We start from the raw sequence: 18,068 nt of genomic DNA on the forward strand, positions 1-18,068 counted from the left end.
TGTATTGAAATCAAATCACGACAATCACATGCTTTTTTGGAAGTACAATGAATGTCAAGGCTATAGCGAAGAAAACATGCCCTGTGAGGTTAACTCAGGCTGAAAACTCGGTGCAGTTTATCCACTAGAGGGTGCTGTAGGTAGAATACAGCGACATCTCACATCTACCAAAAGGTCAGATGGTTATTTTGGAGGGAAAAAGTTAAAAACTAATATGAGCTAGATCTAACCAATATTCTTTGAGGTGAGTAAGCTGTAGTTTAAGTTTATTGGAGTTTATATTTCATCATGGTGCACTGTAAAAAAGGGCTCAAAGCCTTTTTAGATCAAATCAGGGGGGAGAGGTAGAGTTATAGTCTTACAGAAGAATACTAGGTGGAATTCAGATGTATGTGCTGCATTATCTATTTATTTGGCACAGCTACTGAATCATTCAAGAAATGGCTGAATATTGTGTGGCAGCAAAACAGACGAGGGGTAAGGACAATACATATTGAAACAACACAGAAAAATGATCATGCAGTTCAGGAACACGATTTGGAGCACATAAAGCCACATCAGAGGTAGTCAGAATGAAGAGCAATTCCCAGAAAGCAGAGATGACGAGCAGGATCATTTTGTCAGCTTGATGTCATGGGATGACGCCGGAATGGCCACAAACACTGTTAATAAAACAACCAGGCCTGGACCAACAAAATTCTTGTTCAAAATCAAAACACAAATCTGGAACAAGATAAAGTCAGAAAAGGGACACTCAAAACTAGAATGGGCATGAACACATTTAATTTACAAGAAGTTCAGGAAATGCAACCCTTGTTGTACTCTGGTTTTCAAATATAATCATGTAAAAACACACCACAGCAGGAAATGGTCATGTCCTTATTTAAAGATCAAGGCATTGTGTTCATTTTCAGGTTCAGGGGAACAGATTAGCACCCACCACAGATATTTTATTGGGTTAGGCACAGGACACCTTTCAGAGGACTCAATAGTGGATCACTGGCATCCGAGATCTACCCTCCTTTTAACCTACTGCCAGCAATGATAATGATCAGCCTAATAAGTATAATAGATTTAAACATCATATCATATAAATACAGTTTTTACTTACTATTTATGTTTACCTTTGTCCAGTTGTGTTGGCCTAATCCTTGTTGTATGTCTATTCTATTTAAGTACACTGATAGTTATGAAAACTGGAGTCAAATTCATATTATGTGTACATATACATGACAATACAGCTGATTCTGATTTAAAAAGAGGCAATCATTTCCATCTAGTGGTTGGGATCAATTCCTATCACCATTAATTTTCTTGGGTCTGCAATTATAAAAAGATGGTTTTGATTGTATGTTTTCTAGACAATGGAGCATTATATACAACTTTCCATGAAGCAATACTCCGAGGAGAACATTCTCCACATAAACCACTACATAATGCATGTGATCATGAATGGAGCAACTGAACAAAAAATACACAAACAATGAGAGGCACAGACTTTGAGCAACTTCAATGGTCAATTGGTTTAGTCAATGAAAGACAGCACCAGAAACCTGTGGTTAGCCAATATGTTTAATTTAAGTTTAGACTTTATCGTTGCATAACAATTGTTCACAACTTCTGGCGGTTATGTCCACTCTCCCCTCAGTACCTAAATGCCAGGTCAAAGAAAGTCTTCTTCCTTGATCCAATGTGGTCGATAGATATTTAAGAGGTGCAGCGGGCCATCGACAGCTTTAGGTCAATACATTTTGTTTTTAGATTTGTTCACAGCCAATTTTTGTTTAATATTACAAAGTAATTAACAAATCACAGATCTCATATTAAAAAAACTTAAATGTGAGTTAACTCAAGAAAACATGTTGAACCCCGGTCCTGAATAATGCTGAATGACTAATTAAAATAAATTCTGTGAATTTAATGGTCTAACAAGTTACATTTCACACGGTTTCAGTTTTTTTTTTTTAAGATGAGGAGAAACCGAAACTTGGAAAGCAAGGATGGTGTGACATCAAATGGATGCCAGGGGCTATAGAGCACTCAACCCAAGAGGATGGTTGTAGCTGCGGTGTCTTTGTTATAAAAGTGGGTATTGTGACCTTCGTCATGTTATATAACTAATAGCTGCCTTATTACAGGTGATTGAACTTACACAATACATCTTTAACTGACCTAAATGGTGATTGTTTAATCTTATCACAGATGGACAGGCACGTCATTGATAACTTTCCAAAGGTTCCTAAAAAAGTATCAAAGCCACACACAGTGCAGTCCAGGCCTACAGAGTAGAGATGGCATGCCAAATACTGGAGTAATCAGTTAAATTGTACAAATTACTAAAATCAAATTCACAATGGGCATCTGGGTAGTGTATGGCTAAAGGAACTACCAAGGGACCTGAGTTCAGGACAACCAGTTGGCCAGATGTCCACACAAACGTAATTCACCATGTTGTCTGATCTCACATTCTTTGTCCATGGAGTCCAGAGTTTATGTAATTACATCACGTTTGATTCTCACTTTTATGATTCTTGACTTTGGGAGAGGGAGTAGCTCCTGTTGTCAAATTTTGATTGAACTTTAGTAACATATTGCATTTCTTAATATAGGTGGCGTTCCCCTTTTATGGCGGTACTTTTTTTTTATTTTTAGTATTAGGTACAATTGTGTCTAATCCCATATTACGTAAAGTTCTTGCATTTATGCTTTTTATCTCAGTAAATCATTTTCTAGTTTGATGACTCACTCTGGGTAGATATATGTATATACACTGCTCGAAAAAATAAAGGGAACACTGTCCACATAGGAAGCAACACTGATGGACAATCAATTTCCCATGCTGTTATGCAAATGGAATAGAAAACAGGTGGAAATTATAGGCAATTAGCAAGACACCCCCAATAAAGGAATGGTTCTGCAGGTGGTGACCCCAGACCACTTCTCAGTTCCGATGCTTTCTGGGTGATGTTTTGGTTACTTTTGAATGCAAGTGGTGCTTTCACTCTCGTGGTAGCATGAGACAGAGTCTAAAACTGACACAAGTGGTTCAGTGCAGCTCATCCAGGATGGCACATCAATGTCAGCTGTGGCAGGAAGGTTTGCCGTATCTGTCAGTGTAGTGTCCAGAGCATGGAAGCACTACCAGGAGACAGGCCAGTAGATCAGGAGACATGGAGGAGGCCGTAGGAGGGCAACAACCCAGCAGCAGGACTGCTACCTCCGCCTTTGTGCAAGAAGGAACAAGACGAGCACTGCCAGAGCCCTGCAAAATGACCTCCAGCAGGCCACAAATGTGCATGTGTCTGCTCAAATGGTCAGAAACAGACTCCATGAGGGTGGTATGAGGGCCCAACGTCCACAGGTGGGGGCTGTGCTTCCAGCCCAACATCGTGCACGATGTTTGGCATTTGCCAGAGAACACAAAGATTGGCAAATTTGCCACTGGCGCCCTGTGCTCTTCATAGATTGTAGTGTGTCAGCAGTTCCTGCATGATGAAGGAATTGGACTGGCCCACCTGTTCCCCAGACCTGAATCCAATTGAGCACATCTGGGACATCATGTCTCGCCCCATTCTCTAGTTCAGGTCTGGGAGGAGATCCCTCAGTAGACCATCCGCCACCTCATCAGGAGGTATACCGGGCATTGCAGGGAGGTGTGATGGACACAGCCACACATTAAAAGGTTGTAGGCCACACAACATTGCACTCACATGTTAGTTGCAAACATTTCGAATAAATGACACAGGTTATTTCTTTTAGCTGAGCATGTTTATTAAAGCCTTTGATTTAAGTACACACATTCAACTTATTTAGTCATTGTTTGTTTATCAAGTAAAGTGGTAGTAATTCATTTCTCTTTTCCTTTTGAGTTACCTGGCTGGTGTGCTCGCCTTCCTGGTTGAGCAAAGGATGAGGCTGAGGGTGGAGCTTGACTTTATGGAGGAGGACCATACCAAGTGCTCAAATATCAGGAGGGGGGATAAGGGTCCCTTGGAGGACCATACAGAAATGTGGAGGCCACACACACTACTGAGCCTCAATTTGACTTGTTTTAAGGATATTACATCAAATTTGGATCTGCCTGTAGTGTGTTTTCCACTTTAATTTTGAGTGTTACTCCAAATCTAGACCTCCATTGGTTAATAAATTTGAATTCCATTGATAATCTTTGTGATTTTGTTGCCAGCACATTCAACTATGTAAAGAAGACGGGGTTTTTTTCTAGCAGTGTTTATACACTGCTCAAAAAAATAAAGGGAACACTAAAAATACATCATCATCCTAGATCTGAACGAGTGAAGTATTCTTATCAAATATTATATATATTTATATATATATGCTATATATTATAATATATTGGGTTATATGAAACAATTGGAAATGTGCTTATGCTTTAATACAAATGGGAATAATCGATTGAAAGTAAAAAAAAAATGCTTCTCCAATATTTTTTATTGATTTGATCATTGACTTTTCAGAACCATTGGAGCAGTTTTGTTCATACTGTGGTATGAACAATTTGGGCAAAGGTAAAGAGGATTCTGACTGGGTGAGTTTGTCACTAATGTCAATATGACAGGACTTAAATGTATATTATCAATAAAATGTTGTATTACAAATTGCTATAGGTTGCAGTCCCTCCGTATTCACAATAATGTAGACTACTGAGCCTCATTTTGATTTGTTTTCGTTTGTATTGTATCTGGAAGGCCGGAAGAGATAATAACCTTGAAATTTGCCTTTTTAAGGCAATATTCCAATGATAAGGATGATTTTCAGAGTAATTTGCATTTTCATTCATTTTTATTCTGTATTAATAGGTTTGAAATGTTGAGGGTTGACACCTTGCATAATAGCAGTGGATTGAGATAACAATGTTGAAAAACAAAGAACTTGAAATGAGCCGTATTGCACTTTTTCGACGGTCCCTATCTCCGTCTATAGCACTTTGGACAGACATTCAGTGCTTTGCGGTCCAAGCTGCTTCGTAATCTTTTGTTATGTGAAGATTATCAAAACTGTAAAACATCGGCCTTATTTCTAAAAAAAACATTTCTGTTTTTGTAGTCTTCCAAAATACTAAACGATAGCCTTGTTAATATTACCCTGCAGACCAAGATGAGGGAGCAAACAATAAATAACACTTTTTACAAACACAGAGCGAGTTCCGGTACAAAGGCTACATATTGTCTCGTTAGAGGTTTCACTTAAGCAGGCCTACGTGGTGTTTAATCATTGGATCCATTTCACTTGAGGGCTTTTCACGGCCACATTTGACGCTCTTTTAAGAGACTCCGCGAGTAGCCTACTACTGTGGACGGGTTGTTTGTAAGCCAGAGAATCAGGACACGCCCGTAAGGATACCCCTCATACTGTAAGTGAAAATGTCGTGTTTCGCTTTAACTTAACGCCATATACGCTTATAGATGGATGTAAAACATGCATAAAGTGATAGCAACCTGTTCGCACATACGCCTCTCTGGTCGCACGGGAACAGATCGAGGAAACATTCAAGCTCGCCCTTTTTCTTTATGCTGTAGCCTACTGTTTCTGTTTAGCCTACTGTTCTATGAAACGTTTCTGAAAATAGGCTACAGCTTGGTCACGATTGTGAATAACACTCGCAGCTCTTACACATGCTCATGCTTAGGTTTAATCTGCTTTTCGAAGAAGTGCTTTTCTTCAAGGAAGTCGGCCAAAGATTTCTGCAATTCACTGCGAGCCGCTGAAATTCTATTGTACATTTTAGAATGACAAATCGCCTCCACCCAAGTGCCAGGTGTGCACCCACGCTGTTTGGCTTAAACATGTTGCAGCAGTGTTCACGTGCAGGTAGCCTACTGTTAAGGAACCGATTTTATATCCCACTAAATAAATAAAACCCTATTAGGCCTACACAACATTTAGCTAAAAAACAAACAAACAATGACGTCTGACTTCAATTATTTTGAGTGCACATTTTTGTTTTGTTTTTGATTTCTTCAGCTCTTTGCCATGGCCTCTTCTCTGCAGAGTTTAGTTCATGATGACAGCAGGTACCAGAAGTCGTTCCAGCTTTTTCTGGAGCGGTCCTCTGAGCATCAGTGTATGCGGGACTTCATTGACAATATACTGCCAGATATATTGGCCAGGTAATCTGCTACACTCATACTTTATTTTTTTAAACCGTTACTTGTGACACTATACAGGTATATGCTATTGACATGCGTGGTGGCAAACAGTCAAAAGATGCATAAAGTGCCACTTACAATTAAAGAAATGGACAATATTATTTTACGTAGTGGAAGCAGTAATGGAATTTTAAATTATTATGATATTATTTGTATTTTAAGAATATACTGCTCAGTTAAATCAAATAGAATGTCAATCCTTATCAAAATATAACCATTCTTTTGACGTTTTAAGAAACTTAATTATAGATAATTACTAGATAACCTGAATTCCCAAACATTAAACATCCTCTAGAAAATTGAAACATGAAACTATTTTGAACAGGTAACTTTTGCGGTGATATTGTGTTGTGCTAGAAATGCTCTTCATCTTTCAGAAGTACAGACAAAACACAGAACAGATGGTGAATAAAATCCTATTGAGAAGATAATTGCACAGTGAAAAACAGAAATTCATCACAAATTAACCCCAGGAATGTGGTGATGTCACACACCACACATAGGAAAAAGGGGATCGAACAAGCACTGAATAACAAAATAGATCATTCACATACCCTGTTATGACAATGTTCTCTTTGGTTTGAAAGTATCTTTGTGTCTTCAGATGGTAAGGATTTAGGTTAAGACTGAAATGAATCCTAAAATAAAATGTTATTGTCATTTAAGGCTTATATCATCCTATTTGTTACTGGTATGTCCATAAAAACAAATGGTTGAATTCTCAAGCATACATGTATTAAGGAGCTTGAGAAGGTGTGCTTGTATCATAAAAAATGGTGTGTATTTATAGAGCGTTTTCTACTCAAGCTGTATAAAGCCATTTCCAAGCTACTGAGAACTAAACCAAACTTTCTCTATTTCTCCTATGGCCTCTATTGAGTGTTACAGAAGAATATCAGTGAGATACGTGACTTGCAAGTTAAATAAAGAAGTGCAATAGCTTGATTAAAATTCTAAAGATGAGCAACAGAAAATAGAAAAATGCCATGGCAACATTCAAAGCCTTGACATGAGAAACACTAGATAAGAAGGACTCACTTACCCAAGTGGCAGAATTGACAGATATAAGAGATGTGACCCACTTTTGGTTTGGATTATGTGAATTCCTCAACTTGACTGTTCTAAAGACTCAATGTGTTTTTCTTCTCCTCCTCTCAGCATTGGAGATGGAAAGTCCCATCTAAATGTCATTGGAGTTGGAAGTGGAGCTGGTAAGAACATACATTATAGGACACTTTCACTGCAGAACTTAACTTATGTGCTATGTGACACAATTAATAGCTCAATGGCGGACAGTGAAGGTGAGGAGGCCTTGTTGAATCTGACCACTTAAACTGTGTATTACTGTGCAGTCATTTATGGCTGCAGCAATGAAAACCTTTCCCCTTATTATTGCTGCCAAGAGTTTTTATACATCTGTTCAGTTGTCAGATTAATCTTTAACTTAAGTACCAGACAAAGTGACCTTACCAGTGGTGTAACTGCACTTTGTCTCCAGAGAACATGACAATGCAAGGTTAATTTGTGTCTGAGCAAACTTAGCACTTTCCCGCGAGTGGTATAAACCTTTACTTCTGTCAAATCTAGCTCTTTTAATTTACTTGAGCGTTCATGTCAGAATCATAAAGAAGCAATTGAACAGATTCTCTATTGGACAATAAAATCCATTGAAATTACTTCAAACTCCCCAGAAGATATTCTTTTATCTAATCAGAAAGACTCAACACTTTTCAAGTTCATGTATTCCTTCATGTATAACAACATGTCAGCTTCAATAAGAACGGGACCAAACCCCCTTGTATATGGCCAAAGATTTCAAAAGGCTAATAATAATGATTTCACTCCAGTTTTGAGTCAAGGTTATTTTTCTGAGATTATTGCATCATTAGGATTAGATTAATAATATTAATTAATTAATTTGAAGATAATTGAATTAAAATTTTTTTTTTTAAAAAACACCCCAAAATTCATGGACCACTTCTTAATTATGCAACAACAATATGATAATTTTGATAACATCATGGTGTTAAGGAGCACCAAATGTGGGCTCTATTTACTAGAGCCCACATTTCCACCAAGCGGTCTGGTATGGATCAGTACAAATAGTACGGTTTGGTCTCGTAAAGCCTGACCCTTTCTGCGTTTAAACAGCCAACTCTGCCATATTTAGTAGGCGGTGCGTAAGCCGGATGCCGTTATCCGCATCAGCTACGTAATAGCGTCACATCATAGCAACTAATAGCTGACAGCTACCCTGCCAATAAATTCAACAAAGGAGAAAAATGCAACACAGTAAACAAAACCAACGATGAAAGACATCCAGCAATTCATCTACTCTGTCAGTGGCATGTGGCTCTCTATTACAAAAACTCAATCCAGCTTTGTTTCAAAGAAGGCTGTGTGCTGCTGACGAACCAAACTGAACCACTTGATGGAAACAGGGCTGAAATGTAGTTTCATTATTCTAACTGAATAGTTTGTCTTCTGTGGGCAAAGTTGTAGTTTCAATAAATGTGCGGTTTTCAAAATAAAACTTGTGTCGCTTCCTGTAGGTGAGATTGACCTGGAGATGCTCTCCAAGCTTCATCTGAGGCACCCAGGGGCGACAGTGGATAACGAGGTGGTGGAGCCTAGCAGCCAGCAGTTACACAACTACAAAGGTAAAGCCTTTATAGGCACAGGATTTTCTCACAAATTACACACTTGTATTGTGTATACACATCCCCTAAAATGGGTATGGATCTTTGATTCAACAGCAAATATGGGGTGTACTTACTTTTGTTCAAGTTCATTTTAATGAAGACAATTTGTTTACCAAGGTATACTATGATGTGAAGTATCATACAGATTATTGTTTCAGTAATGTTAGTGTCTGCTGTATTTTGATAATTCCTTGAACCTATTTCAAGCGTTAAGGTATTTTAAACACCAATAAACATAATTATGCATTCAATTTAGTCTTTGTGTTTTAAATGTTGTATGAAATTTGTAAGCATCTAATTTGTCCATTACTGTGTTGAGAAAAACTCTGCTTTTGGACTGTGTGTGTAACATAAATGAAAAGGAAACATATCAACAGAACACGTGGAATTGTAATCATTGTACAGTGATATTTTTTTGTTTTTGTCTGAACTGAAATAAAAAGCGAGCAAGTATTGACTGTTCCAAGTCAATACTTAAAAGATACACCTTTCAGAAAAAAAATATAGATATTAGTCTGTATTGATGGATCTCTTGAAGTTGTCCTTTAAACTTAAAGCTTTGACTTTTTAAATATTCCTTTCACCTTATGCACTGAAACACTTTTTTAAGTGCGTTACTGTTTTTTTACATGCTTATTTTGCTAGTTAAAATACTCAAATGTCTAATTACTGAAATGTAATTAGATAAAACACAATCATTGTTTTTGTAGATAGATAGATAGATAGATAGATAGATAGATACTTTATTGATCCAGTAGCAGTATACAAGACAAACAGGACATAAGTTACAATACACACCCGCTGTCTCCCTCCCCTCTGTATACAATAATCCCCAAACAAGAAGCTGTAGGTAACACCTTTACTCTAATGTGGTATAATGCATGTTTTTGTTGAAAACTGTCATTAGTTAAATTGGTGTTTTTACTTGATTATTATATTTTCTTTCAGGTAAGTGACTGCCATGTTATCATTCAATCCGCCTACCTTGAGCACACAAATTGGCCAAAATGGATTGTTTGTATATTTTTAAATGTCATGTTAACCCATATACATATAAAAAGCGATGTAGAGTAACAATACAGTGTTTTGCAGTTTTTTGTTTGTTACATTAATCTTCAATATTTGTGTCCTGATGCAGTCTTGGCATCGAAAACAAAAGGTTTGGATTACATTACCTTCACCTGGAACAAGATGACTTCCTCTGAGTTTGAGCAGCACTGGAAGACGAAGAAGATGACTAAGAAGGCTGACTTCATTCACATGATACAGGTTTGGTTTTGCAGATGCAGGCATCTAGCCCACATACAGTGCATTTGACACATCTAGGTCATACCCATCAAGCAGTGCTCCTTGGCAATTAATCCCTGCTGAATAAAAGTCTTGCATTGCGTAGCAGGGTCTAGCAGTGCTTCATATATCCAGTTACTTGCTCATTATTTTTGGTAAAATTGACAGATGCTGTACTATGTAAAGGATCCTGAAGCTACTGTCAGCTTCTTCCGGAGTCTCCTCAACAAGAATGGGAAGCTTCTGATCATTTTAGTGGCTGGTAAGTGGGTGGATATTCTCTTGTATTATAAAGACTTTTATCTTTTCCTGCTTTCTGAATTATTGCTGTATTCATGTAGTACTATGCACTACTGTACTTTCCCCATTAATACCACTTTGCTTTCATTCGGAAAGCCTTACTCAATTGTTTTACGCTTTGCTCGTGGAAATGCTGGCCAGTCAGTCCTTTAGGACTTTATTGGCCAGGTTTGTCTGCATCTGCAGCCAAATTTGACTTCTCAAATGCATACAAAAACTGTCCTTCGTCCAGTTTGCTGTTGTTTTATGTCTTAATGTGGAGAAAAGCTATCTGCACCTTTACCCTGTGCAATGCACTCTGATGACCTCGGCAGGGAGAAGACACTTTTCAAGTATATTGCCTGAACCGAACAAGCAGGGGCAATTTGTACTAAGATGAGACTTGCACCTCCATCATGCAAAACCTCAGACCTCTCCACTATATGAAAGCAGCAGCAAAGACTGATTGAACCCTGATTTTATCCAAAATAGTGATAGCAAATGTAATATTTACACACTTTATGTACAGATCATTTATTTTTAAGTCATGTATAAGTGGAATCGTTTTCTAGATCACTGGAAAGTTGGTGCGTGACATTTGTTATAAATACTATAGTGCACTTACCACCTAGCCTCACCAGACAAATCTTTTGACGATAATGCACTTAAAGGACAAGTTTGAAAAAGGTAATACAAACATTAATGGTTCACTTCCCTGTATAGTTCTGCTTGTACAATTAAGCACAACAACCCTTGTAGATGGTAAGAGAACAGTGAGGTGGAGTGCTAAAAGAAAGCTATAAAACATATACAACATTAGAACACAGATAAACCTCAAAGGTTCTAGCCTGGTGACAAACCTACATCTACATCAACATTTGTGTTTTGTGTATGATTTTTGTGGTTTGGTTTGAATATATGAGTTAATTTAATCTATTTTTTTATTTATTTTTTTTGTTCCACATAAACAGAGCATTTTACACGCACTTGGCCAGTGGTTACTTATGGCTGCTGTATTTTACACGCCCCCAACAAAGCAATCGAGCTATAGAATTGCAGCTGAAGATACACAGTTGCATAGAACCACTTCCATTTATGTTCACACTGGGTCTTTTTTTAATTTCATTTCATCCTTTCCAGGTGAAAGTGGTTGGGGAAATCTTTGGCGGACTTACAGGAACGAGCTTTGTAACACAGAAATAAGCCAGTGTGTGACCACTAGAGACATCAAAAGCTTCCTGGACTCCAAGGGAGTAAGCTACCAGAAGTACATGCTGCCATCTCAAATGGATATTACAGAGTGTTTCTCTGAAGGGGATGAAAAGGGAGAGCTCCTGCTTGATTTTCTGACTGAGGTGCTGGACTTCAGTAAGACAGCCTCACCTGAGCTGAAAGCTGGTGTCTTGGAGTTACTTCGTCATCCGGATTGTAGTGTAGAGTCCAATGGCAAAGTTATTTTCAACAACAACCTGGAGGTGATAGTCATAAATCAGCCTACTTAAAAACAGGTTATTGCTATACTGGGCTTTTTTAAGTGGAATGGGAAATTGTTGTTGAATTAGTTTCGAACTGAATAAATATATCAAAGTGTATATTTTGTGTAATTGACTGTACATAATCACCAAGCCTTTAGCTGGGCACATGAGTTTTCTTACTTCACCAATAATGTATGATCCACTCCCACAGAATCTGTTCTTCGGGAGTCTTTATGGTTGCACATTTTTAAGTTGTTTGTCTTTTGCTAACCATATTTTGTTCAATTGTTATAAGCTACATTTCCATTAAACATGTTAGGATCAAATCTTCAAACAGCTTTTGACATCAACATCAGATGCTATTAACATGTAGTTTTATTGTCTACAGCTGCATACTCTGCTATCAAACATATTTCACTGTTGCTCTCAGTGGATCACATTACATGTACAAATAAATGGATGATTAAACATAATATTGTTTAAAGCAAAGCACTATAAAGTGAGTTTAAACCACCCATTGGAGTTTTGTGCCTTTGATTTTGATTGTTAGGTGGTGTTATTTCGGCAGAAAAGCTCAACAACCCTAACAAATCTTGGCTAAATAAATTCAAACCAAGGACTTTTTAATTTTGGCATTTGATTAAGACCAAACATGTATAAAATTACATTTTTTAGTCCCCTTTCCATGCCAATCATTTTAGTCTTATAGCCTTGTTTTTATGCGTCTCTAAAGGTAAAATGTAGAGATCATTTAAACCATAGTCAGTCACTCAAAATACTGGAATACTAATAATGTTTGAAGTTTTGAAGAATTTTAGAATAATTGTTTTAGTTTTTTAAGTTGAAATTTAAAATGTATCCTATGCTCACAAGCTGTATTAAACAATAAGGGGGTGCTTGTGTGGCTTAGACATAAAATTGACACAACATTAACCTGACGAATACAGACAGGCTCTAATATATTCTGATAAGTCTGCACAACTTACTGTTCGAATATAAAAAGAAAAAACTCTGTTTTCACAAGTTGTACCAGTAATATGCACTTATAGGGCTCACTCTACCAACAGGTCAACTAATTTTCATTGATGTATGGGGCATTGGCACCACCGTGTGGGTAAGTTTGGCAACTGCTTCTGAAATAAAAGACTTGGCCGATCCTATAGTTTAATAAAATAAAAGTTTCCTTAAGACAGAATACCCAAACTGCCTCTGTAAGGATAACAAATATTGCATAGAGCATTCACTTTTTGGATTCCCACTTCATATTGTAGAAAGCCATCTGCCCTTTATCATGTTTGGTCTTAACAGTACAGTATACAGTATGTTTGGGCTAGAGGGTAGAGCTTCAAGTATGTGTTCCCATTGGTCAATTTCCTCTGTTGAATCATTCACCGATGAGATATATTCCACGGATTGGAATTCTGCAGCACAGCTGCAGTTACTTCTGGTATTATTAAAGTTCATCCAAGAGTTACATAACAAAAGTTCATTTGAGGGACCCAGCCAGCCTGGGAGGAGAGATTTGCTCTTACAACGAGAGAGAAGAGGAACAATCAGCTCTCTGGCCTTACTTTCTACACATTTAAGGTACTGAAATACTGATAATGTTTGACCAAAGTTTTGGATAGTGTTTTAAAGACAACTTTAGAATTATTGTTATTGTTCTTGAAGCTTAAATATTTTTTTTTTTTTGTTATATACTGCAGGATCAGTCATGGCTGAGGAAGCAAGGCAGACTTGCTATGAAGGCAGTTCTGTCCAAAGCTTTCAGTTCTACCTCGAACATTCAGGAGAGCATGAGGCCATTCTGAAGTGTGCTTCCGACATCTTGCCAGAAGAATTTAAAAGGTAGGAGAAAAAAAAACTGTTGGTGCTAAGCTAGACTTGTGTTTTCATCTTTTCTATTTGTACAACTTAGCCCAACTCATTACTATTTTACCATTATCGTAACAGTAACATTTCTCTTGTTTTAAAGAAAATTTCTTTGCATATGCCCATATTTATTGTCCAAACAATCCCCGGGTTATGTGATCATATTACAAAGCAGCATAAAACACAGCACAAGAGTTAGATTTTAGCAACATTTAATTTTTGTTTTTCTTAAAATAACTATGACTTTGATAGTAAATCTTAAGAAAACACAGTTGTCTGTCTGTCTTTATCATCAAAAAGTTCATTCATCTTATCAATCTACAACTGTTTTTAAGACATTTGCATATAGTAGCAGGATTGTTTGCTTTACAGATAAAGTATCTTAAAAATAGAATGTTTTCTACATACATTCAAAAAGGTTATAGGTCAAAATGTGACCTCAATACAAGTTATTGTATTTGTTTGATATCACTTACTTTTTAATGTGTCGGTGCAGAATTGCAGCAGGTAAAAGCAGCCTGGATGTTCTTGGTGTCGGAAGTGGTGGAGGTATGTGACAAGATACAGCACCTGATAACTGTTAAAAAATGTTGTTTTTTCAAGAAATTGTTTCTCAGTGCGAGAGTTATTTAAGGGGTAAAGTGAAAATATTTAAAGCCTGCTTTAAGATATAACCAAATTGCTCTTCTGTGCATGCTTGCTGCAAAGAGATCCCAAGTGCAAAAAAATCATGGACAAAAATCAATAATCCCTTTCTGAAAAAAATAAAAATATTTCATAGTGAATCTGTAGATCAGTTAAGATTTCAACAAACTGAAATGTACAAAATAGATCATAAAACATACACTCTTGTCAGAATGAAGTTCCCTCTCTGCTTTGCATTCCTTTGGGGAGAAAGACTATAAGTTTGAAGGCTACTCATTTAATATCACTTAGTCTGACTGCTGAAGTCCAGATTGACCTTAATCACTTATTGAATAAGCTTAACAAAACTAACAAAGAAGCTTTCTATTTTTTAAGGCATACTTTAAATGTAGGCAACTGCTGCAATTTATCATTGAAGGGATAGCAATAGTAAAAAAAATATCATGTATCTAAATATCTGATGTAGCAGGAAATTCTTCAGTCAAAGCTTTTGACAGTTTATACCAGACTACCCCACTACACTGCACACTCATTGACTGCGGAACAGGGCCAACATTGGAGTCAATTGTCTAATGTTGAGACTGGGGAAGCAAACCCCAAACTACTCTCACCAAATCACACAGGTCAAGTCCAGTTATTAGTTTTGCATTTCTGTTATATTCATTGAAACTTATTTTAGACATACGGTCCTCTTATTGGGATAACATTAAACTGTAAACTGAAGCAGAATGATTTCAAACCCCAAACATGTCCTGATTTCTTTCAGGGGAAGTTGATGCACAGATGCTCACTCTTCTCCAGTCAACCTTGCCGGCTGTTCCTATCACTGCTGACATTGTGGAGGGCAGTGCTGCTCTCGCAGACAATTTCAAAGGTATTGTCAATATTTCTCTGAACTCTGGTTTCTTACTCTTACTTAGATTTTTTGAGAAAAACGCCCAACAAGATTTCCTCTGGTTATGTAGCTTAACCATGTCAACACATTGTTTGTCATGTTAAATAATATATTATCCTGTCACAAACTGAGCCTTTTGATACAAACCATACTGTGCCTTCTTATATGTGGTTAACATGGTAATTGGGGCTGAAATGTATAAGGAAAAAAAATTGATTACACAATGATGTCTGCTTATTCAGCAAATCTGAACACACAAATGAAACTCTTTTGGTCATTGCATCCAGGAAGTTTCTGGGTCCAGATTTCAGAACACCTCTGAATTAGCCTTCATCACTGCTCCAACCCCACTTCTTACGAATCTTACAACCCCTTTGTCATCATTATATCTGTATTAATTACTTTTTTGTGCTTGTGACACAAAGCCGTTGGGTTAAAATGAAAACAAATTATCTTAGTGAATAAGCTGCTAAAAACGTTACCCTTTTTTGGTTTGATTATAAGTTCATGATTTTGTTTAATAAAGTGTCCTTTACACAGTGTACTGTTTACACATATTTGATTGTCATTTTCTGCTTTATGTCTTTTCTGTCTTACTTGAAGCTTTGGTAGCAAAGATGGCTACCCTTCAGAAGGTACAGTTTGTTTGGCATATCATGGGCAGTGAGGACTATGAAAAGCAAGTCAGGGCAAAAGGAGACATGAAGAAATTTGACTTCATACACATGATTCAGGTATTATTGATATTTATTTCGGCTTCTAAATGAAACTCTGACAGTATAAAAAACGTTTGGTTTTCATTCTGTCATCTGAGCATTACATCTTGTCTCACAGTACTCCTCTGTTACACTAAATGAGAGTAACCATTTGGAAGAATGTCAGTATTCACTAGGGAGCATCTTGTAGGCACCTTTTAACTGGACAAAAAGTGAAGCTAATAGTAAACTGTAAACTGTATAATTTGAGAGCAGTGTACCCTGGCGGAACAGCTTTGACTTTAACACTTCTCTGAGTGCGCTTGTATGGAAACAAGCTTCAAATGAAAGGTCAATTGAAATGTTCCCTGCAATTCTCTCCTTGACAGATGATCTACTATGTTGATAACCTTTCCAATACAATCCAGTTCTACCACAGCCTTCTGAAGAACAATGGCAAGCTTATGATCATTGTTGAAGCAGGTAAGAAGAACTTAATTGTATTTTATTCTTTCCAGTTAATTAAATAATTTTGCCCTTCTACCTCCCAACATGTGTTATGTGTAAGGCTGAAAACACTGGTGGGGTTTTTTGCTAACACTTTTTGTATTTTTTGGTTCATGGTTTTCTGTGTTGGAAAACAAGTGAGCAGATATAAGGATGCACCAGTAAATGTTATGTGCTGAAGACAAATTAGACCCTTGTGATTACAAATCACCTTGTATGATGACCAAAAGTGCATTCTTCTGAAATGTATGTATGTTTAAATATCATTCTCCCTAGCTGATGGTGGCTGGGACAGACTGTGGAAGACTTACAAGAAAGAGCTCTGTGTGGGTGCCATCACAGAATACCGCTCATCAGCAGAGGTTATAGCTTGTGTGAAGAATCAGGGTCTGAAATATGAGGAGCATGTCATTTCCAACACCTTTGACATCACTGAGTGCTTCAATACAAGCAGTCAGAATGGAGAACGTCTGATAAATTTCATGACAGCAAAAGATCATTTCTACCAGTCTTTTACCCCAGAGATCCGAGCAGGCATGTTAGACCTTCTCAGAAACAAGTGCAGCACTGAAAAGGATGGCAGGGTGCTCTTCAACAGCAATTTGAGCTGCATACTCATTCATGCTTAAGCATGCTCTAATAGAAAGATGCTTTACATTTCTTATTTCACTAACTGCACTTGCTTTTCCTAACCATTTGTAAGTTAGTAGTTGTCTCTCTTAATAGACTTATACTGCAGTTTCAGCCTAAATCTTTGCTGATGTATCAAAAATGATTAATAAAACAGATCAAAAAATGCCTTTTCAAGACTAAAATTATTGACAAATATATCGTCTTACATTTCTTAAAAAGCAATAAGCAAACCTTTACTGTCTGAAACACAATACTAGCTGGGTCTAGAATTGATTTCATGGATATATTTCTCACATTTCTGGAAGTTTATATTCTTAGTGACTGCCTGTATAACATTAATTCAATATATATTTGTACCTAACTTGTTTGTTTGAGTTGCTCAGTGAATAGGCCCCAGCAGCTGTCACTTGATAATGGATAGCTATTGCCAGAATTAGCTTCCATCACTTGTCTATTCATAGATGACCTTTCTACTCTCTAGAGATGAATAAATAATTATTCTTGATATAAATCATGCAACATAACACATTTACAAGTATGTTAGATTGTTTATTGAGTGTCTTGAGTTATAGGTTAATTAAGCTGTAAAGAGGTGTTTGCTAGGCTAACACCTGTACAGGACAGTATGTCACGACATCAGTGTTTACATGGACGTTCATCATTCAAGACATGATTAAGGATGTTTATTGTCACTTTAGGTATAAGTATAATTGTGTCAAGTTATTATGCCTTGAGGCTCCTTTGACAAAGAGCAGGTATTAAAAATAAAGACATACAATATGCCATCCCAAAAATATTTTGGAATACTGGGGCTCATTCTATAGGGTTCATTCAGTCGGTTCCAGTCCTGGTTGCTAGAGAGGTAGCAGGTTACTTCCTTAGTACTGCAGAGTTGTCCTTGAGCAAGG

The 18,068-nt window shown here is 37.1% G+C and overlaps 2 protein-coding genes across 3 annotated transcripts; both read left to right on the forward strand.

Moving 5' to 3' along the window:
- Positions 1–5,355: 5,355 nt before the first annotated feature.
- hnmt (histamine N-methyltransferase) lies at positions 5,356–12,428 on the forward strand. Its single transcript, XM_079357174.1, has 7 exons — positions 5,356–5,374; positions 5,986–6,131; positions 7,329–7,381; positions 8,723–8,830; positions 10,011–10,141; positions 10,328–10,421; positions 11,579–12,428. Exons 2-7 carry the CDS (start codon positions 5,995–5,997, stop codon positions 11,938–11,940), a joined length of 885 nt encoding a protein of 294 aa, XP_079213300.1. The 5' UTR covers positions 5,356–5,374; positions 5,986–5,994; the 3' UTR covers positions 11,941–12,428.
- A 967-nt stretch (positions 12,429–13,395) lies between these two features.
- Positions 13,396–17,355, forward strand: LOC306833211 (histamine N-methyltransferase-like). Of its 2 annotated transcripts, XM_079358323.1 has the most exons (7): positions 13,396–13,500; positions 13,620–13,761; positions 14,282–14,334; positions 15,197–15,304; positions 15,929–16,059; positions 16,410–16,503; positions 16,804–17,355. In XM_079358323.1, exons 2-7 carry the CDS (start codon positions 13,628–13,630, stop codon positions 17,154–17,156), a joined length of 873 nt encoding a protein of 290 aa, XP_079214449.1. In that variant the 5' UTR covers positions 13,396–13,500; positions 13,620–13,627; the 3' UTR covers positions 17,157–17,355. The 2 variants fall into 2 exon arrangements, with proteins under 2 accessions (XP_079214449.1, XP_079214450.1); XM_079358324.1 differs by lacking the exon at positions 13,396–13,500 and having other exon boundaries at positions 13,610–13,761.
- Positions 17,356–18,068: the final 713 nt, after the last annotated feature.

Source organism: Symphodus melops (genome assembly GCF_947650265.1).
Source record: "Symphodus melops genome assembly, chromosome: 12".
NCBI classification, from domain to species: Eukaryota; Metazoa; Chordata; class Actinopteri; order Labriformes; family Labridae; genus Symphodus; species Symphodus melops.

Excerpts from the sequence above, each read along its gene's own strand:
- hnmt (XM_079357174.1), top strand. The coding sequence starts at position 5,995 with ATGGCCTCTTCTCTGCAGAGTTTAGTTCATGATGACAGCAGGTACCAG. Across the intron at positions 7,382-8,722 it reads TGGAGTTGGAAGTGGAGCTG|GTGAGATTGACCTGGAGATG; the intron begins GTAAGAACATAC and ends CGCTTCCTGTAG. Across the intron at positions 10,422-11,578 it reads TCTGATCATTTTAGTGGCTG|GTGAAAGTGGTTGGGGAAAT; the intron begins GTAAGTGGGTGG and ends CATCCTTTCCAG.
- LOC306833211 (XM_079358323.1), top strand. The coding sequence starts at position 13,628 with ATGGCTGAGGAAGCAAGGCAGACTTGCTATGAAGGCAGTTCTGTCCAA. Across the intron at positions 15,305-15,928 it reads TCTCGCAGACAATTTCAAAG|CTTTGGTAGCAAAGATGGCT; the intron begins GTATTGTCAATA and ends TCTTACTTGAAG. Across the intron at positions 16,504-16,803 it reads TATGATCATTGTTGAAGCAG|CTGATGGTGGCTGGGACAGA; the intron begins GTAAGAAGAACT and ends CATTCTCCCTAG.